The sequence below is a fragment of the Dermacentor albipictus genome, chromosome 1 (genome assembly GCF_038994185.2).
Source record: "Dermacentor albipictus isolate Rhodes 1998 colony chromosome 1, USDA_Dalb.pri_finalv2, whole genome shotgun sequence".
Lineage (NCBI taxonomy): Eukaryota > Metazoa > Arthropoda > Arachnida > Ixodida > Ixodidae > Dermacentor > Dermacentor albipictus.
This window is the reverse complement of record NC_091821.1, coordinates 405,934,470-405,957,997: the sequence shown is the minus strand read 5'-3', so window position 1 is coordinate 405,957,997 and position 23,528 is coordinate 405,934,470. Positions and strand designations below refer to the sequence as shown.

Sequence of the window (23,528 nt, the reverse complement as noted above, 5' to 3'; positions counted from 1 at the left end):
ATATTTTTTAAAGTTTGGCTCCAGTTACGCGAAACACTTTGCACATGGTGCAACCGACGGTGGTCGGCTCCGGGCTGCCATCAGCTGCACTTCGCTCCTCGATGACGCAGGGCGTGTGTCGAGTGAGCTACTGAACGGCACTTTGCCATGGGGTGAACGCCGTTTAAATCATGTATCCGGGACCTCAGAGAGGTGCGAGGTAATGCTGACGCACTTCTTTAGCATTTACCACTAAGACAGCGGCTGAATACTTTTCTTCGCAGTTTTCCTTGCGCCACAAAGGGGAAGGACAGAAAGGGCAATAGACGCGCCAGCTGACCTCGTAGGTCCAGCGCATGTCGTCGTCGTCGTACCACTCCAGCTCGCCGAGGGACACCACGCTCAGGTTGATGATGACAGCCCAGAGGTGGCTGTCGCCCTTGCACAGCGCGCGCACGTGCTTCTCGAACTCGGCGAGCGACTCGGGCTGCGTGACGTCCGTGTCGAGCACGCGGATGTTGGGCTGCTGCTTGAGCTGCCGAGAGCCGGGACTCCCCTCGCTCACGCAGCCGGCCACCACCTGCGTCGGTTGAAGGCGCAAATGTTAAGGTGTCTGCGTACGCAAATGAGCAACACGAGAACGCCGATTTTAGGGCGCAGCTCTTAAGCGCCCGTTCCTGGGTTGAACGTCGACGTCCCTCGGCGTAACCGCGCGAACGCGCTCGTGCCACTGCTCGCGCGTTCGTCGTCATCGTCTACCACAGCTGGCGCTGATGCGGCGCATCGTGCCAGCGTTCCCATACTGCTTCTCCCTCTGCGAAGGCGCTGCATGACGCCACTGGCCCATTGCAAGTCGGTGCGCAGATTTCGGTCTCAAATTCTTTGCCTCAATATATATCGCGAAAAAAAAAACGTATACAGCTGCGTTCAAATTTTGCATTAGCGAGTACCGTAATCGTCAGAAATTCTTTCTTTAGGGTAACGACTATTTGTGTAGTGTGGATTCGAAAGTGACATGTTAATATGAAGCAAGTTATAATTCTTGTATCCCGGAAAACTTTTACGGTAACATGGGTGTGCACATATCCGTCTTCTTGTGGATTCGTATGTTTCCTTTCATGTTGCTCACGGGAGTAGCTTTAAAATAAATTTCTTTTTTCTTGCGTCGTATCCAGGGGGCCTTTCACTGTTCAATGAGTTGTTTTTTTCCAGGCATGGGCCCAGCACACCGCTGACGGAAATGAAACACCGCGTGCGTCTTTCGCACTGGCTCTGTGTCGAAGCAAAGCTTTCTTTTGTGCTGGCTACATACAGGGAGCAGCGAGAAACTATGGCTATAAACTGTATCTGTGAAGCCAAGTGACTGCTAGAAAAAAAAAATTGAAATTTAACCACTTGGTTTGAACAACATGCGTGCGTTGGTTTGTTTTCGAACAGCTCAATCGCCGTCCATCGGATTTGTTCTCGACGAGAGAGATTCACGCGGGCGCTCATACGAGATCGGCCATGCCTCGAGCACCAGACAAATGTGCAAATTAGCCGAGGTATGAATCGCAGTTGCACTTTATTATGTTACGTTCGTCTTGTAAAGAAAGGTCCGAGCAGCAAATACATGTCGGAAATTATACGCCCTTTCCTCTACTGCACATACGATTATATGCTGCCAAGTACTTGTACTGAGCAACGTCGTGGGAAAGAAAAAAAAAAGGTGTTCGGTCACGTTACACATTGATATAAAAATGTGGCTGTGATGTGAGCTATTTTCCGGAGCCTTGCGCGAAATGACAATACATCATAGGATAAATAGATCTTGCATGTGTACTTACTACACGCCTTTTAGACTTCGTTAATACTACTCTACTCTCACAATCGAAACAGCTAGTATAGAAGCAGCTACAACATAACTTTCAGCAGTTGCTTAGGGACGTTGACTTGCTAAAGCTGGTAAACTTGTTAGCTCGGAATGACAACGGGTGGCCATTACAATTGCGTGAGGCAAATCGCTGCCTTCACTCCACCGCGGCGTCTGTACTTCGTTGCACGTCAAGCACATTTTATGAAGGTGGCCCCATTGGATGCCTTTTGCTCTTTAAGACGCAGACGAAGTCGCGCTGAAGGAATGTGGCACTCCGTAAGGTTCCCTTGCATCGTAACGTCTCGCGCATGCTTATATGTACTAACACGCACATAACCTTGCCTGAGTTGTGCCTAGAGCGAACTGTATACAAGCGTATGTCGCCTAATAGACAAGGATGGTTCGAAGATCCGGCGCGTACCGTGAACCCTCGTCGGTCAAGCTCCAGAGCGAGTATGTTTCCGTAGCCGCTGTCGCATCGCGTGACGACGACGATCTTGAACCCTTGGGCGGGACCGCCTTGTCGGCGAGCGTCTTGAGCAGCCAGATGGTAGCGTAGTGCGAGACCACGACGACGACCAGGGCGAGGGAAATTACGTGCGCCGCAGCGTGCACTAGAGGCGCCGTGTAGAGGACGCAGAACAGCTGGGACACGAACACGGCGAGAAGCGCGCTCGTGATCCCGTTTCTGTTGGGATGCGCCTGCTTGTCTTGTCTTGTCTTGTGTCCCAGAGAATGGTGCGTACCAACTATGGGGGATTGGCCAAGAAGCAGGCGGTTTTCGGTATGGTTAGAAGTAGAGAGAAACTAGATTTGTATAGTGCTTCACCTGGTGCTGAAGCACGTGCACGTGACCGCGCGTGCCTCCTCTTTGTCCCTCGTGAAACTTCCGCAACTCGGGACCCGCGTTCAGAAAACTTTCCTTTCGTCGCAGAGTTAGCTCATTGGCTGCCGTCACCACCGATATGTGCTTGAGTAAGATAAGGTTTATGAATACGGGCTTCCTTTTCTCGATGAATTCGGACAAAATGTCTCGCAAATCTTGATATTGCCCCAATAACTTGTCGACAAAAATCCTATATGAAAGTTACGTAAGATCGTGCGCAATTAAGCATTACGCGTAATGTAGGACGTCTATATTTGGTATCAAAATACAGGAACAAGTAATATACAGGGTTTCCCAGCTAACTCTAGCCAGAGTTTAAAAATATGCCGATGCACTCTAATATGACGCATGTTGCTTACTATTGAACGGAGTAAGTCGCACTATATTTTTGTATTGAGCTTAATTGCACAGTTAGTCAAGAATAATTAACTTCGGAAGCAACGAAGTTACGCGAAAAATTTCAACTGGAAAGTTATAGAGGTCTTTGCAAAACGTCTGATTGGACAGTTTCTAACTTTCCGTCTGTTAGGCATTGGTGTTTTCCTGCTGACAACAGACGCCCGCAAAATACAAAAAATTACCACGTAACATATCCGCTTGCACGCCGTGATTTCAGCGCTCTCAAACGCTCCGCGTACAAACGAAAATAGCATTTAGCCGGGTGTGCTGCCGCTTCGCCTGCTTATGGCTATCAAGGACCGCCGCGAGGGAAGCACATCAGTGGCGTAAATCGCACAGCCAACGTCTGCGTCACTGCCCTGTTCCATTTTAAGTGGCATCACACACTGCTAGATGCTCGTTTGCACGAGAAACGTTTGCTGCAATCACGACGCACAAGCGGGCATGTCACGTGATATTTCTTTTTGTATTTCGCGAGCATCTGTAGTAAGCGGAAAAACACTAATGCATATAGATAGAAAGTTAGAAACTGTCTAATCGGACGTTTTGCAAAGCACTCTACTACTTTTTAATTGGAATTTTTCGCCTAATTTTGTTGCCTCCGAAGTCGGTTATTAAATATTCACCAATTATGCAATTATGCAGAATACAAAAAATAGTGTGACTTCCTCCATACAGTAGCCAACAAGATGCATTTTGTTGAATCGTCTTGGCATTTTAAAACTCTGGCTTAAGTTAGCTGGGACACCCTGCATAGTGGGACTATATAGCCCTTCGGCCGTTTGACTGCTCGTCTAAATGTAGTGTTGCCCAATTATAAGACCTATCAACAAGGTGTTCACTTCGGATAAATTATTAGGTTTTACACACCACGAGAGCGCGTTGTTCTTGATGTACCGGTTTCACGAACTCAGCGTCACCTTTGTGCATAAGAGTGCCACCGATGAGGCTGTCCATAAAACGAGCAGAAGCACTGACTTCTCTAAGCAAAATTAGGAATGCAGGCGTTTGAAGCATTCTTTGTTCTGCAAATTCTACTGAAAATTTACATATGTACTGCGCACAAATCCAGAGGGTTGGCAACACTGTTCTTCACCAATTATGGTCATGGCATGCTTCCTGTAATATGCCTTTACTTTGTGTGTTGAACGGCCACGTAACCTCTATGTAGCTGACAGCTGCGTGGAAATACGTCGCACGCCGACGGGGTAGAGACGTACACAACACAAGCGCCGACGACTGACTGCGCGGAATCGAAGCCGGCCTCCGTAAGCTGTGAACGTTAACTCAGCCACAACTGGCAGCAGGTGATTACGTTTCTTTAATAATCAAGCCTTCATCAGGCCGGATATCTCCGTAAGCCAGAAATCCGTGATCTCCTCGGGTAGCATACGAAAACAGGCGTACAGAATCTTGCGGGTCAACAGGTCCGGCTGGTACAGCCTGTTGGGATGCGCCGTCTGGACGGAGTCGAGCATTTTCTTGGCGACTTCTCGAACCACGGGGTCCGGCTCGTTCAGTATTATGTTCCGGATGTTGGCCTCCATCTCGTCACCATAACTCTGCGTGAGAAAGGGCAAATGGAAAGAAAAAATGATCGATATACGCAGGTTACATGTAGTTAGCAATACGTGTAACAATAATGCTATTCGATTTCGAATAATAATAATAATAATAATATTAATACGTATACATTGTGAGGAAGCGCTCACGCGCAACGTAAAAATGTGCGGGATTGAGGCAGGGTGATCTTCTGCGTGACATGCTGACGTGAAAAATGCCTGCGCTCTCAGCCAGGTTAAGTAGCCCATAAATCACGTAAATTTCATTTTGATTCGCTCCTTGTAACCGTGACATCATGTGCGGTATCAGACAGAATGCACGTGTTACGGCCACGAAACGAGCCTACACGAACGCCCAAGACGCATTCCTTCACGTGGATACAGCCTGTTGCCTAAATAGTCCATATACAATAGGCGTCGTTAACGTGCAGGCATGGACGAAAAGTCACTGCAGGGACAATAACCGCTGAAGAGGCTGCCATAGCTGTCGCAATCACCTCTACGCAAAAGCCCACAACCATATATATTATAAGACTCGCAAGCTACATGCCGTCACTTCCAACTCTGCAGACTCACAACCCCCCGCACATCGCAGGACACGCTTCCCCGAAGAGCAACATGCAGGAACACGCATCGGCTCACGAGCACGCACATCGGGCTGTGCCATATTCAGGCCACCGCGTATCAGGGGGTACATTAGACCCAGTGCCACAGCGCTACACAGAGATTCTAAGTTGCTACCATCTAAACTTCAGACGATACCGGTTACCACAGCCCACCCTTACGCGAGAAGAAACAGTTACGCTCCGGCAATTCAGACCAACTCAATATCCACACGGAACACTCCTACACGCCATGTTCCCTACACAACGCAAACTCTGCATAGGACCCTGTATACACTGTCCCGCCATACCCTTACCAACCAACTCCCAACCCTCCACTGAGCAGTGGAGCACCAGCTGACCATTATCCATCCGGATGACCAGCACAAGCTTGTGGGTCAGGCGAAGAGAACGGCTCGATGCCAAGGATTCCCAGACTAAGGGAGGCGTCTCGCATAGTACGAAAACAACTGTCTGCTCAATAAAATGTTATTTATAATCAAGTAATAAAAATAAAAGTATTAAAGAAACATTGCGTAAGGGTAGATATCTTGGCAGCGCTGTTTCCGAGCGTTTGACCGTCAAAATGGCGGCAGGCCGACATTTTGTGAGGCCCACACCACGACGTGCTGCACACGGCAGCCAATCGAATCACGATAATATCGCCAAATTTTTATATTTTTTTTTCGTGTGGTATTCGTGACTCTGCTTGTTCACGACGACGGAAACGTCGGAATGACGCGGATGGCTTGTCAAAAAGTATGATGATAGCATGACCGTTAAAGTGACGACTGGTTTTTACAGTCTATGGAAGTTATACTGCGCTTACAGTTTTACGAAGACGCTGCTTGATGACTTACTTTCAGAGTTAGGAGCATATAAATGAAGTGTTTTTTTACAAGCGGAATTGGAACCGACAAATAAACAAAATACCTAAAGGTATCCTAAATACGGCACCGCCGAAACACCAGAATTTGTAGGGCCAAGGCGGCAGCCATCTTTTGCAGGGGCTGTGGGCTCGCTGAGCATGTTTTCATCACATGCGAGGCCCGCAGCCCCTGCGCGTGCCGAACACTCTAGCGCCTACAAATGATGTTATGGTTTGATATTAAGTGCGCTTTCTTTGGAGGCAGGCTCGAAAGCAAAACATTCTGGTCTTGGGTTGGTTGTTTCCCGGCGAAAAGAAAAAGAACACCCTGCTGCTGACCTTGACCTTAGCTACGAAAATGCCCTCATAGACGCGGTCACCCCTGCTTTTGCTTTTATTTTTTAGCCACTTCAGTACTAAAGTGTACTTTAGTGGTTTTTGCTATTTCAAGGTTATCGAAGGGCCCGACGTTTCTACAAGCACGCCGTATGTCCTTGGTTAAAGTGAGATACAGTTTAACAGCAGCAAGCAAGTTCATGTCGAGAGGAAGAGAGCGGGAACGACGGCGACTCGGAGGCCAGAGAGACATGGAGAGCGTATCTGCTTCTTCTTTATCACGTCCCCGAGCTGTTGCCTGTTTGCCTGGTGTTTTGGAGCTCAGGGTAGCGAGGTACTCTGTACGTTTCATCTCTCGGGATTTGAAGCAATGAAAAATAAGGATGTATGGATAGTAAATTTTCCGAATGAAATGGGGTACGAGTATTTGAGAAAAATGACATTCGAATATTGAACCGAATAACGAACGTATTCACACTAAAAAACAATGAAAGTCAGATATATGTGAAAGTGAAATAGCATAATAAGAAAGGGGTTTATTCGCATTATATGATACATGCGTGTAATGCCGTTCACAACTGGACGTCTGGTCAACTTAGGAGCTTGAAAACGAAAAAAATGTGTGCGGCTTTTTCTGCAGTGTAATAATTCACAGCACTCTCTACTTTCATCCGAGCTTTCTGTCGTTCTAAACTTCAGTGAGTATCATGTTTCACGACGTACGAAAAGAAACGAATATTCAACAGTTTCGAATACAGTGGTTTCTTAAATCAAATACGAACCTAATAGTGAAGCGGGTTTGTATTAGAAATATCGAATATTCGCACACTCCTATAGTGAGGACGATGCCATAGCTTTATTAAAATATGCATTGCTCATCGGCCTATTAAAGGCAATGGACTTGGAGGAATCGGGAGATCGGGACAGGACCAGCTACCGAGGAATGCTTCCCCGCACGGTTAAACCATGCGGAAAATGCCCTATTTTGCAGCAAAGGCGAATAGCGCTCGCAGGACACTGTCGGCCTCCGCTGCGAGATGGATCCACTCCTCGAAGCTGGCCACTTGTCTTCAGTGCTTTTGTGAGAGGGCTGCGTACTTGGGGCCCTGTCACAGCAAGTGTCTGACGGTTGGCGCAGCTGCCGTTTTTTATACTGGACATCCTGCTTGCATGGGTGGTAGCTGTTCTGCCCTGCTGTCAGAAACACGACTTCTTTCCTTATCGTGCAAATACGTACGGCTTAAGTGCAGTACCGGCGCAGGCCTCGTGCACAAGTACTTGAAACGTGCACGACAAGCACGCAGGCAGTTATCTTTCGGCGTGTATTGTACACGTTCGCGGAGCTGTCATCGTTTCTGTTGCTGTCCTAAGATTGACGTCTTTTCATTCACGTCATTATACAGGGGTGAAAAAGCTGCTACGTGGAAATACATCCTACAAAACACACCTAATCAAAACGGCAGAACAAGTCTGGCCCTGTGAATAGCGTATTCGGAACTCCTGACCAAGAATGTGCTATATAATGCAGCTCTTTGAAGATAATAATATTTGAGGTTTTACGTGCCAAAACCACTTTCTGATTATGAGGCACGCCGTAGTGGAGGACTCCGGAAATTTTGACCACCTGGGGTTCTTTAACGTGCACCTAAATCTAAGCACACGGGTGTTTTCGCATTTCGCCCCCATCGAAATGCGGCCGCCGTGGCCGGGATTCGATCCCGCGACCTCGTGCTCAGCTGCCCAACACCATAGCCACTGAGCAACCACGGCGGGTAGCTCTTTGAAGATAATGTAGACATACGGCTGTACACGTCCTATAGTCGGCGCTTCGAAAGACTTACCCTAGAGTAAAGGTCCTTGGTCTCATCGGGTAGTTTCTCCCACATGTACTTGTACGACTTCAAAAGCGAATTGGGTTCCGTCTGCGGCAGCCGGTACAGGTTCGGCTCGATGCCAACCACGTAGATGCCGAACTTGATCAGCTCGCGGCGCAGAACCTCGGTGAAGCAGCGTACTGCGTACTTGCTCATGCAGTACGGACCTGTGCCCGGCATGGCTATGCGGCTCCACACGCTGTTCACGATGACGAATCGCCGGCCGAAGTGCGGTGACTCGCGTAGCAACGGCAGGAAAATCCTGGCCACGCGAGCGACGCTGAGTACGTTCACCTGCGCGAACGGTAAGACAAGAGCAATTCGGCAACGTAACTTCAATATATCTTGCTGTTCACGCTTATAGTGCATACATGTATGTATGACCTTGTCACGCTTTTGTTCTAGTTTTCACGAACATTCTGACAGGCTTAACTAGTATACTGAGTATTTGCTCACAGTACGTTTTCGGTTGTCTCAGCATCCTCGGCTTTACTGTGGGAATGTGACGTGGCTTCTGGAAAGCATCGTGTATACCAATTCGTCGACGCAGGAAGTAAAACTTAGAAAACATGCATAGTAATATGAAACCTCAAGTATAGATGCGGAAACGTCCATTATGTTTTAAGTGACATGAATGAGGTGCACAAATGGCACATACATCTATACTGTCAAGTAAATAACTAACCTGCAGTCATGTTCTAAATATATTCGCCTGATCCAAAGCGTCAACTACGTGACAGTTCGGTGGTTGCGGAACTCTTACCTACGCAATATATTAGCAGTCAGGACGATGTAACATTTAGTTGTTGTTCGCACACGAAAGTTCTACTTAATGTCAAAGAGGATTCTTCCTCCTGCGTCCAGCTCTGTGGCTCATTATTTATGCGTCCTTGTGACGACCTTCAAACTTTACGAGCCTTGGATGCCCTGCAAATGACTTTCTTTGATTGCCACATGACGTCATTTGTTCTAGTTTTGTATTTGAATAGGGCTCAAACCAGCCTAAGACGACGTCAGGCAAAATTAATATGCTTGCTTTTAGTCCCTGACTACTGGACACCGCACAGTCTGAAAAAAAAAAAAACCTTCCACATCGAATTATGTATCTTAGGAACAGGAATTACAAGAAAGATAAAAAACGCCCAATGCTACGAGCATTGCTATTCCTGCACCAGAACAAACAGGCGCGCTTAAAGGCATCCAGGTTGACAGAGCGTCCACCTTCCAACCTCCTCACTCCCTCCTTCCCCGTTAACCCCCTTCCCTTGAACCAGCGCCGTCTATTCAGTACACAGATTTGCAAGAAAATAAAAAACGAAGCCGAAGCGATCAACAGCTGTCTAAGAAGGGATGTCGCCGCAGCCAACATTTCCACAAGGTGACTCCTCTCTGTCAAGCCAACTCCGTTCCTGAATAATCCCGGCCGGGAAAAGCAGTCGTTGCACTGATCAAGACATATATCCTATAGTCAGAACGATGACTCCAGCGACATCCCTTGCTAGATACCATGTGCCACCGAAGAGCCAGCTGACCTCGTAGGTCCAGCGCATGTCATCGTCGTCGTACCACTCCAGCTCGCCGAGGGACACCACGCTCAGGTTGATGATGACGGCCCAGAGGTGGTTGTCTCCCTTGCACAGCGCGCGCACGTGCTTTTCGAACTCGGCCAGTGACTCGGGCTGCGTGACGTCCGTATCGACCACGTGGATGTTGGACGAGCCCTGCAGCATGAGCTGCTGTGAGCCGGGGCTCCCTGTGCTGACGCAGCCGGCCACCACCTATGCCAAAGATCAGGTCACTGTGAATAGCTCAACTTGATAATAGTGTGAAACAATTGACAAATAAAACGCCGTAACAAGTCGATTTGGGTTGCTTGTGCGCACCATGTTATGCGTACGCTCATGGAAAACGCACGTCGTTACTGCAAGCCGCCGGCTATCACGTGGACGACGAAGACGACGATGACGACGACGACGACGACGACGACGACGACGACGACAACAACAACAACAACAACAACAACAACAACAACAACAACAACAACAACAACAACAACAACAACAACAACAACAACAACAACAACAACAACAACAACAACAACAACAACAACAACAACAACAACAACAACAAAACAACAACAACAACAACAACAACAACACAGTGAAGTAGCTGGTACAATCGCTCAGCATACTTCAACACGAAAAAACAATCGCTTAGAAGTTCTTTCGTGTGCCACCAAGTGACTTATTAGCAGCCACTCGAGCAGTTTCGTTATTTCATAATAAAAGACTACACAATTTTTATAACAAGGATGCTTTGCTTGTCAAGCCGCTTTATTTACTTTCTTTAGGCCGTATTCGATTACAAGCGGATGCTTACATTTGCGTAGTTTCTTTTTTACTATGTTCGCTATAAATGAGGATACATCTTTCTGTGATAGTTGGGAGTAAAGAGGAGCAGTATATCGAAGCATGTGATGCACATGAGTATAGACGCGCTATTGCACTTTGCGGAGTATACGTGGTCAATGTGCGATTTGAATCCAAAGAGATGCTTTACGATATGAACTCTCAGAACAATGCTAAACCCCTAGCAAACGAGTATGTATGGTAGAGAACCGGTGAAGAATTAAACACTGCCGAAAATGTTAGTTAAGAATTTATCTCTTTATTGGGTGTACCTGTACACAAAGTACAGGGAACACTTAAATAGCCATAGTGACGAATGCAATCGTCGGTCGTCACGTCTAAACTCGCGGATTGAGTCCGTCCGCAATTTATGCATGCAATAATGCATTGCGGAGTAATCGCTCTTGCTCGCGTTCATCTGATAAGGTTCACCATGCACTATTCGCGTCGCATGCACAATCTGATTAGATAAGACTGTCTCGCTATAAGTTCGGCGACAACATTAATGAAACTCCGGAAAAACACCGGAGCTTCTTGCGCCGAGTGACTGGATAAGAGCGTTAGCAAGCTCAATAACGGTCACCGGCTAAAAGGAGAACAAATTAAAATGGTCACGGAATGAAACGCGTCAATTTAGGGCTAAATAATGCGCATACCTTTGTTTCCACCCACTGCAGTTCGTGTGATATTGGCGTAATTTTGGGGCGTACACTCAGATCGGAGTCCGCGTCACCTTTGGTACGCAGATTCTTAGCAACATGACGTGGTAGTCTAGAGTATACTTGCACATACATATGCAATGTTATACTTGATACGCCCTCTCGCGTTTCATTCCGTGAGCTCTGTACGGTCACGACGAAATGGCACGCGAACAACTGAGCGCGTGGTCCGCTCAACCGCGCATTACACTTGCTTTTCGCAAACGCAGTTAGGCCAGTCAGACGGCGCTGCGTGTATACCAAAAGCCATGCGCTCCCCTATTCTCAGTTCATAGTATGGGCACGGCAACATACATAAACGCGAAAGTAGCGTATCGCGTTTTTCACGACATTGCGGTAACAGTATGAGCTGATGAAAATCACGGAAAATGCTTTTCTACCACCGGCCAACATGTTCCACAACGATCGACTATCATGTTGGCCAAGACCTGTTGCCGATCATCCTGTCACGCTGCCCAAAAACTTTGCAAAAACAGGGATATTTTATAGCGTCGGCAATGGATTCGAGCGACAGCGTTTGCCGACACCTGCTGTCACGTTCTTTCATTGGTATGTATTTTATAGCAACTTTTGCGGCGCGTGGTTGCATGTCTTGAAAGCCTTGCATTCGGTGCTACAGATGCAGTTGTGCGCCGAACCTGAAATGTGTCTGACTAGGCGGCATATTTTACTTCGGCCCTGCGCATCAGGCGGAATGTTTATCAACGTATCAATCACATGGACCAATCAGGGTGGCCTCATTATTTCCCTACTTCCATATAGTAATCTGACACATACTTATGTTAGCACGAAACTAACAAACTAACGGCAGAGGCTGGTGAAACCACTCTCGAAAGTGTTGTCCGATATGTTCTTATATATGTGATGTGTGTTGCCAAACTGCTGGCAAACAATTCGCCCGCAGTCATTTAAAACACATGTCCCAATATTCACTGGTCGTAAAGTGGGACAGGGACGCCGGCAGCGTGGTTCTCATGCTGTTGCGGACAGTGTTGACTAGATTGTTGCCAAGTGTGAATAAGCCTTATGCGATACCGACACACGTGGGACCATCGCACCCACTCTCGCTCAATGAAATCATAAACAAGTTGGAACCTATTTCAGGCGAACCTTTCTATGGTTAGCCGTCTGATTTAGTTGAACAGAATTAGGGGGCTACATGTGCCATTAGTTTCGACAGAAAAAAAAAAAACATTAAGGGAGTTAGGGACACTTACTGCCTTTAATAATCTGGCACTGGTAGTGCCCCATTCGTGTGACAGCAACAACATAATTATGTTAAAGCTTGTTTTTCTTTTTCTAGGCCATGCGCTATGGAGTGCAATGGCCGATATGAGAACTTTCATGAACAGGCTTTCCTGCACATCTCACTTGCCCTAACCGAGATTGTCGCGCTCCTCCTAGTAGGACTGCTAAAGCTGAGACACGCGTTTTGGAAGCTTGGATGGTGCAGGCAGCAGAGCGCGGCGAGGATGATGTCAGCCAGCATGCTGATACGTTAATTACAATTCTAGTCAAATGTCTTCCGCCTTGGTCGCGTCAAACGAGGTATGTGGAGAAGTGTACCTAATTACAAGGGCAAGCTAGATAAATCGTGAACAGCAGCTATGGATTACTATAGTAATGCTCAGTTACACGAAAAAAAAAAGAACATGGCGGCTGTTCAGTTAGCCGTGGAAAATACGTACGTATGACGTAACCGCGGTTATGTTTACCGTGTAGCTGGGTATAACTACGATAGGCGCCGGCGTTTAGGATGCAAAAGTGTATGGTTACAGGCAGGGAACTCTTTGGAGGGCAGCACTCGCGGAGTGAGTCCACTTACCGTGAACCCTCGTCGATCGAGCAGCAGAGCGAGTCTGTTGCCGTAGCCGCTGTCGCACCGCGTGATGACGACCACCTTGCCCTTGGGCGGGACCACCTTGTAGGTGAACATCTTGAGCAGCCAGACGGCCAGGTAGTGCGAGACGACTAGGACGACGATGGTGAGGGATATCAGATGCGCTATGGTGCGCACCAGGGGAACCATGTACAGTGCAGAGAACAGTGCGAGGAACATCGTGATAACCATGCCCGCGTAGCCTCGCATGGCCGCAGTTCGGGTTCCTTCGGTTCGAACGCAGCTGCCTCAGGATTGGGGACGTGCACGCGAATGGTACTTGTCTTCTTCTCTGATCTTGCCACCCAGAGTTGTTGATGTTGATTTCCTTTATGATGGCAGGCGAACGTGGTGCCTTAGAAGAAGGAAGCGATTATAGGCAGCGGAAAAGCAGGACTGCATGCATCGCTGCATATCTATATTATATAACTCTTAATTATGAAAAAAATTAAGTTGTTAACTTGGCTTCAACGTGTAATTCCTAATTTAAAAAAAAATATTCTTTACCCCTCCTACCGCCCGATTACTTCTCGATTACTGGTCCTTAGTGGGTACGAGCCATGGCAGAGGATCCTCCTCCTCCTTCTCCTCAGAGTTTGTGCCATTACACTGAAGAACACCCAACCAGTTGCCTTGCTTGGTGGCGGATACCACAACCGTAGTTCCGGGTAAAGGGAGGGGGGAATGAAGAGAATAAGAAGAAATATATGAGGGCGGGGAAGGGTAGAGCGCAGCAGATCGACTTTGTGGCCATTCTGTGGGTGAACGATTGAATGAGGGGAGTCAATGTTCCTCCAGCACTGTCTTTCAATGCGGTTAACAATACACTGCAGCGCGAAAGGCACACAGACACACGTCACAGGTGATACTAACAAAGCTGCATCAGCGTCTGTGGCATGTATCGGTGTGTCTTCTTTGGGATTGTGCCTTCGCGCTACACGAGAAGAAAAATAAGCTTATGCCCTCAGAACAAAAACTGCGAATTCAGGAGGTGTTGCGTATGAAATTACCCGCGACTTGCGGATCTAATAAAAGCTTGTCAAATTAAATGGCACGACGAGCCGAACGAGTGACAGCGTTATTCAGTTACGCGCACGCTCGGCTGCTCACGGTCGCTCAGCAGCGCTGGCACATTGGGTAGGAGTAGACGAGGAAGAAGACAGTATGACGCCACCGATCAGTGTATCAAACATCTTGCATTCTTAATGAACATTTCAAATTTATTATCATTTGGAGCTGCGCAGTTTGGCTACAGCGAGATGGCAATATGCAATGCCGCTCTACACGTTTATAGAAGCACAAAGCATGATACGTTGCTAGGGGTTCTATCTTTCTGCGAGGCTTTGTCACATGTTCTTTCAATCACTGTTTTAGAAAAATTGGTAACATTTTCTCATTAAATAAGCCTATTATTATACTTTAAACAATCTTGTTATTTATAGATGCTCACTTAATTCCTCATTCGTATGGCCAGTTCCCCTAGTGGATATCTGTCATGCAGAAAAGAACTCGACACCAAACTGAGAATATGAAAGCCTGTGACCAGCAGACTTATTAATGCCTCCTGCTGAGTACTGTGCTGCTTAGAAGCCAAGTTGTTGCCTCAAAACATGGCTCATAATAAGGCAAGCAGACGCAAACGCACTCCCTCTTTCAACTTCCATCCTCGCTCATATGCCTTTGGTCAAGAAGGCAATCGTATCCTTAAAATAAACAAAGAAAGAAATAGCATCGTCATCATCATCCCAATCTTCATATGCACGCACACACGCACGCACACAGGCCCACACGAGGGCGCTTATGATTCAGGCGAAAGAGCGGTGATCGAAGCGCTCGCGAGCATGGTTCTTGTGCAAAACAAAACCTGTCGCCAAGGCGACCCGCCGTCCGAGCTCAACGCCGCTGATGGCCAGCGAGGAGTCGGTGAACTCGCGTCGTGCTTCAAAAGAATGGAAGCGGCTACTGTGGAAGCAGGTTCAAGGTAAGCATGGTAGGCTCTGGTGTAATAGTGCGTGACAGCGAAAGATCCCCGGCCAAGGCACGTTCCACTGCGCTTAGGAGCATACTCATAAGCTTGTGGCAATATTCAATGCTTCTCGTCTGCCTATGAAGGGCAACGAAGCCAACAGACCACGTGTCTCACGAGCTGCAGGAAAGCGTCTCAACGAGGAATGTCGTGCGAAATAAATTCTAATAATGGCTCGCTATTTTATTATTACCTTTTGTTGAAAAAAACTTAAAGGAAGAGATGTAGTAACCCTATAGTACCTTCTTACTTATCTGGTTGTTACCTGTTTGGCAAGGCGCATCCGCCGGCTCTGCAAACAACTTTTCTTCTCCATTTATTTGATAGGCGTGTATAGGCCGCATAGGATAGGAAAAAAAGTTGGAAGTCGGCTGTGGTCCTGCCGACATGGTCGCGATTGTGCGACGATGAAGTGTCCTTTAACATATTACGCTTTGTGTACAAGGGAAGACAATTGTTAACGGCCTGTTGGTCTATGCTATGTCATTATAGTGTATAACTACCGCATTTACTCGATTCTAAGCACCCCCTTTTTTTCATGATCACGATGCCCAAAGTGAGGGGGGGTGCTTAGACTCGAAAAATCAAGGAGCCCCTCCCTCTTTTCGCTACGACATCACGACGAGATGGGCGGGAGAAATACCATTTTATTTTGCAAACATCCAAAAGAAAAATCGTTAAAGACAGTGAACCCACCGTTTGTGTCGGATGCTCAGTCAATATCACTGCCGTTCACGAGTCCGCGCGGCTCTGCAGTCCAGTTGTGCGGCAAGATCGCGCCGCGGACGCCGTTCCACCTCGGGACTCGACGGCTCCGGCTCGATGACAGAGCGAGCAAGCGCGCTTGGCAGCCTTGGCTGCGCGCTCTTCCCAACTAATAGGAGGGTGCTTAGATTCGCCTGCAAACTTTTTTCCCAATTGTTTTGCGAAAATAGAGGGGGGTGCTTAGAATCGGGGGGTGCTTAGAATCGCGAAAATACGGCAAGTGTATACAGCACCTCAGTATAGCCATATTACATGACTATACGTCCAACTGCAGGCGCTACAGTGATCTGCCGCTGCACACGTATTTAAGTGTTGCTTAGAGCGTCTGCGATAAACCTATACCATAACGCTTGTAAGTAAATCTAGGCCAAGTCGCAAAACACGGCTGTGGTAACCGGTCATAGCGTCGATAATACGCCAAATTGATTTTGCGAAAGTAGTTCACGAGTCTGTCACTTTCTTTTCTCGTAGAGTTCTTCTCTTTCTATTTTTGTCCAACGTTTTCTTTTGTGCTGCTCCGAATAATACGCACATATCACACAAGGTCGACTTTTGCAATTTCATGATCTCGTTACTCTCGTTACACCGTTTCACAGCCCGGTCTCCACCGCATTCGGCGCACCCCACTCTACCGCGAGCCTCGCTGACGCGAGCGACGATGCGGACGTGCCCACGAAGGAGGTCGATAGCATCGGTCTCTCGGAGGACGAGCGCGGTGACTCAGCGTCGCGTCCTACTCTGGAGTGCGAGGACGGGGACGACGACAATTGCGGGGGAGAGCGTCGTACCGCCGACCACGGCACCGACAGCGTTGGAGCCACTACTGCCCCGTCTACGGCGTCGAGCACAGACGACGCGCACGAAGAGGCGCCGAGTGCGTGGACGCTGTGGTATCTGCGCAAGGATCTCGAGTGGAGGCGACGCGCCCGGCACGAGCACGAATCCCGGAGGATCGCGCTGAGCGAGGCACGCGCCGCGGCCGAACTCGAGGCGAGCCAGCGGTCTCGGGCGGAGCGGGCCTTCGCCGCGTGGTGCGCCACCAAGAGGGAGCAGGAGGCGGCGAGGCGAGCCGAACAGCGTCGTCGGCTCGCCGACGCCGAGGCCGAGAGGAAGCGGACTGAGCAGCGCACGTGCGCACTCTCCGAGAGAAAGTGCAGGGAATGGCTTGCCAGGAAGCAAGTAGAGCAGGGTAGGGTCACGCCGCTTTCTGGCCGCGCATTGTTCTGGTGTAGGTGTAGGTGTAGGTGTAGGTGGCGCGCTGTAGGTGGTGTTTGTGGAAAGAAAGTGGGGAGGCTATATCAATGTGAGCCCCGGTTGACACTGTACATTCGCTGAAGGGTACATGCTCAGGTGGAACGAGACGTGAGATGGGGAGAACGCAAGTGGTTGCTTCGGGCACAGATAAAGTATCAGAATTACCAGAAGTATACCTGTATGAGAGTCGGACAGGAAGTAATCGAAGTGGAAGCGCGAGAAGGATAGCATAAAGAACAAATTGAAGTTTGTAAGTGCACTCGTTGTGAGAATACGTTAGCGAATCCGCACGTTCACTAACTGTGGCATCACGGTGAGCTGTTCACTTTGGCTTTGTTACACATGGGTTGCTTTGGAAAGGTTCACGTAAGATTATCTCGGTTACTCAATTTCATTGTGTATTAACGCAAAAAAATAAATGAATAAACAATAATACTAAAATAAATAATAAATAAATAAACACAACGCTGCAACGGAAAGTTCACCCGATGTCTGTGCATGCCGATAAACGAGATAGGAAGTGGAAAAAGAGGCAATGAATGCCAGCCTATCCCTTGATGTTTTTGCTCAACTGACTGACTGCCATCAATCCAACTTAGCGTATCTCAATATACGATGGTCGTTTGATAACTGTGGTAAAAAGCAATTAAAGATATCATGCTTGCAAAAAACAATATTTTATTTTTCAACATAGTTCCCTTCCAGCTCAACACACTTCTTCCAGCGGTGCTCCAATTTTTTTATCCCCTAAGAATGTAAGGATGGCTCGAGGCCGTTGAAGTGGTCATTTACCACTGACATAACCTCTTCATCTGAAGAAAATTTTCTTCCACCCACCCACCCACCCACCCACCCACCCACCCACCCACCCACCCACCCACCCACCCACCCACCCACCCACCCACCCACCCGTCCAGGTCTGGAAAGAGGAGAAAGTCGCATAGGGCCAGTCACATAGAATCCAAAGAATAGGGTGGATAGGGTGGAAGCCTAACTCGTGCAATTTGACCATTGCAACAAGTGATCTGTGGGGCGGAGCGTTGTATTGATGAATGATAAGTTTTTTTTCCGTGCTAACTCAGGTTGTTTAGTGCGCAATTCTTTCTTCAGTTGATCTAGGAGTGTTGCATATTATGGTCCTGTTATCGTGTTGCTATTTTGTAAGTAGTCTACACGGCTTATTCCTCGTGAATTCCAAAAGAGAGTCTACATTACCTTTCCGGCTGAAGAAACAGTCTTTGCCTTTTTGGAGCACCTTCATGAGGCCCAGTCCAACGCTTAGACTGCTGTTTAGACTCTTGAGTGTAATAATGTATGCTCGTCTTGTAAACTGTCACAAATAGACGCCAAAAGTTTTGCGGATTGCGATCAAGCATCAATAAACACTGCTTCGAGATGTCTTCCCTCATGCGCTTTCGGTCGATCGTCAGCAGTCGTGGTACCCAACGTGCCCAGACCTTCTTCATGTGCAATTTCTCACGAACAAGTTTGTGAACTCTCTCTGCCGAGATGCCTACAATTTCAGCTATCTCACGTACCTTCATTCGGCGGTCTTCCATGACAATTCCATGAATTTTCGATACCATTTGTATCGTGGTGACCGCAACTGGACGCCCAGTAAGTGCTTCATCTTGCGTCGAAGTTCGGCCACGTTTGAATTCATTTATTCAGTAGTAAATGGCATTCAGTGATGCTACACAGTCTTCATGAACTTCGCTCAACTCGGCTTTAATTTGGGCAGCCGTCCACTGTTTTAAATAAAGATGTTTGGTCACTGCTCGAAATTCACCTTTTTCTATTTTGCAGGAATCACCACACAGCTCAGTGGCAATGGCTATCAGAAGGTACTGTCGGTACCAGCGTAAACAAATTCTGCCGTCATATGAAGGGTGCTTCTCGCGTGCCACCTAGAAGAAAACAGAATTGTAGCACCGTCTCTTATATTTTTACCATACTTATCAAACGACCCTTGTACCAGGCCTCTTTTTTCTAGCTGCACCAAAATTTTAAAATTGCTGTGACGGATAGCATAATTCTAATCCTTGAATGAAGTACTCAGCTAGTCTTACTTGGATCTATCCACAGCAATCCATGTATAACAAAACCTAACTGAACAGCTCACCGTGATACCATAGTTAGTGGAAGTGTGGATTCGCTAAGACACTCTGTCAACGGGCGCACTTACAAACGCCAATTACACGATGAGGCGCTCATTGCATCTAAAGAAATCAAAATGAATGAGTAAATAATTAACATAATCACAATAATTACCTTTTAACAAATTTGTGGCAGTTATTTCATTCTACGATACATAAATGCAATAATTAACTTTTTAACCAATTATATTGTGGCCCTTATTTCAATCTACGAATTTAGCCGGTGATTACGCAAGGCATATCCACTCAGAACGAACTTTCAGGACTACACCAGTTTCGAGATATTTGAAAGACTCTGACGAAATGCATTGACGTTCCAGTTACTTTTGTGCTTCAATGCATAAAACACCGTTCTCGAAAAAAGTAAGTGGAACAGTGCATCCTTATCGCAAGTTTTACTGCGCGTATCTCGAAACCAGTGCCATACTGAGAATTTGTTCCAAGTGGATATTGCAAACTCACCAGCTACAATTCATATGTTGAAAACATGTGCCGTAAAGTAATCAAATAAAAAGTTGATTAATATACTGATGTTAGATATTCAATCAAGCATTTTGATTTCTCGTGGAAGTAATGGCTGCCTCATCTATTATTGTAGTTCATTGGTGAGAATTGTGCTATCTACCATAGGCAATTAAAAAAAAAACATTGGTGCTGCTAATGAAACACCCTATACAGGGTGCTAGCGCTGATGACAGTCTGTTACTGTTTTATAGGGCAGATGACCGGTAATGCATTATGGTTCAAAGTCCAGTAGAAAATTATTTTAGTAGGTCACGACCTAGAATTAAAAAGAAGAATATGTGGTGCTGAATGTCGAGGGAACAAAAACAGAGTTGTTGAAGTTTACCAATCAGATGGAGTGGTGAGGGTAAGATAATTAGGGTCTAAGATCTTCAGTATAGCTGGGGTTCTCTGGAGGATATTTTTGTCCTGCAGTAGGCTTCAATATGCTGATGGTAACGCTTATAATTCATCAAAGGGTGAACAAGTGTGAATGCGTCATAGACGTGAGTTGAGGTGGAAACTGTGTTTGCAGGTAGCTCACAGATTGCATGGAGTGTAACTGCTTTGATTTCAAAAATAGTGAGTCACTATAGGCAGGTGCCTCTGTCATGAAAATCGTGAGTCAGCCACCACTTGCTACAGGCGCGCATATGGTTGGGCTGTTTGAACTCTTATACTGCCAGCTACATTAAACATGTCACGAGAATTGCATTAAATTGTGAAAACCGAATGGTAACAGCTGACGCCATGAAAAACGCGAATATAACTCACATCTCTGGCATTTACGCATACTTTAGATACAGAAGTGCTCTCTTCGCGTCCATTATATTGAAGTTAAAGAGCGCTCTCTTAAGTTTTAAATAACGTGATATTTGATACGCTCATTTCGACGTTACCATAGTTATGCCCTTCACAGAGCGCAAGAAAAATCTCATAGAATTGTTTCACGCATTTGTTGCTTAATGATTATTTCTCAACACATCCAGAACATTCGCTTCAGAGAGGGCGGTAATGTTAACATTTACAGGGCGGCTAAATATTATGACGAACTAAGTGCTGTAGGACAGTCTTTCAGAAATACATGTTTGCAAGGTGCCGTTTATATTACATTCAAACAGCGTACAGTCAGCTATATAACTAGGCGCAACTTTCCACATATCGAGGGCAGAGACAACAGCGTCAGAGCACACCGACTGGTGGTGTTTGCAGGCTGCTCATATGACACGCTGCGTCTCGGTAGTGTGATAAGTTAGATACACACGGGGTGGTTCGATGCGAGAATTTGTGTAAATTGAGTAGCTAGCAACAATGACTTCGCAGCTGCAACTTTTCTTGCCCCCTTTGTGCTTTGCTTCAATCGCCGAACAGCTCCTGCTACCACTTGAATATTTAACAGCCAGGGTGGCTGGCTCATTAGCTGTGGCGTTTTGCGGCTGACCACGTGGTCGCAGGTTCAATACCCGACTGCGGCTGCGGCATTTTGATAGGGGCAGGATGCAGTGACCCTTGCCTACTGAGCATTAACGGCGCGTTGAAGAATCTCAGTGGTTACAATTAATTCGGAGCCTTCCACAATGCCGTCTTTCTTACGTCATGCGTTGCCTCAGTCTAGTAAGTCAGTCGGGTCTGACCCACCCGTTCTTGGAAAGAGATAGAAAGCACATTACGCAACACTGTTGTTCTGGCATGGCTCGCAGTACAGGTACTAGACCGAGCCACCAGTCTGTAGCTTCAGCGAATGCCTGACCTCGATAGCTGGTGCTTCAGCGACGACTGCCTCTGAACATCACGCGAAATCAGGGGACTGGAGATAATATATTTCCTGGACATATTGGTGGCAGTCGTGGACATCAATCTTTGTGCGTAATTCCAAATAACAATAATAAATGAAATATTTTGCTTTCTTAGCTTATAATTAGCAACATTGCTGACCATGTTGTAATTGCAGAATTTAAATCAGCCAGTACGCAAAGCATAACCATTTCCTAGACGATCTGCTGCCTAGCACCACTCTTGAGAAGTGCGGATACAAAATAAGCGGCGAAATGCATTGCTGCTTCAGTTAACGCATTGAGGCACTGCATTTTCCAGAGTCTGGAACCGTGTTAACTCGAGAAGCAATGTATTGCGCGACAAATTTTGAGTCCGTATCCTATTTTTTAAAATTTCTCTCCTTTTTTACAAATATAGGTTGCTTTCGAAAACCATTTTATGTTTGCATATTGTGTTACAGAGGCCAGTTTTGCCAGGAAACAGCGAACTCCGACCAGTGGCAGCGCAGAGAAGGCGGCAGCGAACCAAAGCGCTTTCGATGCTTGGCTCGCCAGCAAGAGTACGATGCCTCCAACGAAGAAGTTCCACGTGAAGTGCATTGATGGACAACTGTTCGCATTGTGGCGGTAGTCAACATGCAACTCTTACCAATGCGGTGCATTGACATCGATATATATTTACAGGTGTCATTATTTCGTTCTAGCAGGCACGTCATTTCTATTAATAGGCTCGGTTTACTAGAGCTGGTTTGTTCGATATTCAAGAGCGCGCATGTTTTCCTTTGATCTTAATTTTTGGTGAGGGCAATCCAGGAAGCAGATATGTCGACAAATAAAACGATGTCCAAGCCAGACATTTCCATGAAGTATCACTATAAATTACCTGTTACCAAACAGTCACTAAGAAACCTATAATGCCAAAGATATATATTTATATGAGAAATGTGCAATAACATATTGTCGGCTACAATGCGTATGTACTCTTTCATATGCTCTTGTATATTTGTGCTTTGTACATATCATAGTAAAATGATTTCATTTATATCTTATTGTGTGCTCCAAACTACATGACGCGAGAAGCGTTCGCTGTAGGGGAGGTTTTTTATGAAACTCACACTCAAAACGGTGCCCTCACCCTCAAAAATTGCCGTGAGACTGGCCGCTCGAGACTCTTTGCGTGTATTTGAGGGCTTCTTTCACTCTCGGAAAAAATACTTTCGTGCAGCACGCATTGAGCAACAGAAACCTGTATCAGGAGTTTTTCATGTTGCTCTACAATTTTCTCATTTACACTTTTCATCTAAATATAATATTTGAGAAGGTGATCAGTTAAGACATGTAATTAGACGAAATGCAAAAAATAATATGAGTATCTCCAAGCGACGGCAAACAACTTTACCTTGGTTCTGACCAGCTACCTGGCATTTGCATATCTTTAAATCTCGCTGCATGATAGTTGGGACACCCTGTATACAAAAGGCCGTCAGATGTCAGCAAAGGTTTTGATTAAGGGAGGAAGAAGCGAAGCTTCAGCCCAGAAGCAGTGTTACGACAAAGGGAATTCAAGTCTTACTACTTTTCTTTAAGGTTGCTGCTTCCCTTCTTAGTCCAATTGACGAAATGAAGTCTCCATCTTTCTGCGACACCCTTGCCTTTTTTTTTTTTGAAGAACAAGGAAAGA

At 46.7% G+C, this 23,528-nt stretch overlaps 1 protein-coding gene across 2 annotated transcripts; it reads right to left on the bottom strand.

Moving 5' to 3' along the window:
* Positions 1-332: 332 nt before the first annotated feature.
* LOC135903539 (retinol dehydrogenase 5-like) lies at positions 333-13,687 on the bottom strand. 2 transcript variants are annotated; one of them, XM_065433850.2, is made up of 5 exons: positions 13,314-13,687; positions 9,894-10,139; positions 8,329-8,655; positions 4,527-4,681; positions 333-559 (listed from the first exon to the last, which is right to left on the bottom strand). In XM_065433850.2, the coding sequence occupies exons 1-5, from the start codon at positions 13,575-13,577 to the stop codon at positions 541-543; spliced, it is 1,011 nt and encodes a 336-aa protein (XP_065289922.2). In that variant the 5' UTR covers positions 13,578-13,687; the 3' UTR covers positions 333-540. The 2 variants fall into 2 exon arrangements, with proteins under 2 accessions (XP_065289922.2, XP_065289921.2); XM_065433849.2 differs by lacking the exon at positions 333-559 and having other exon boundaries at positions 4,422-4,681.
* Positions 13,688-23,528: the final 9,841 nt, after the last annotated feature.

What these genes read in the sequence shown, in the direction of transcription:
- LOC135903539 (XM_065433849.2), bottom strand. Translation starts at nt 13,577, where the DNA reads ATGCGAGGCTACGCGGGCATGGTTATCACGATGTTCCTCGCACTGTTC. An exon ending in TCGATCGACGAGGGTTCACG is followed by an intron (nt 10,140 to 13,313) that starts GTAAGTGGACTC and finishes TCTTTGGCATAG; the next exon opens with GTGGTGGCCGGCTGCGTCAG. An exon ending in ACATGCGCTGGACCTACGAG is followed by an intron (nt 8,656 to 9,893) that starts GTCAGCTGGCTC and finishes CCGTTCGCGCAG; the next exon opens with GTGAACGTACTCAGCGTCGC.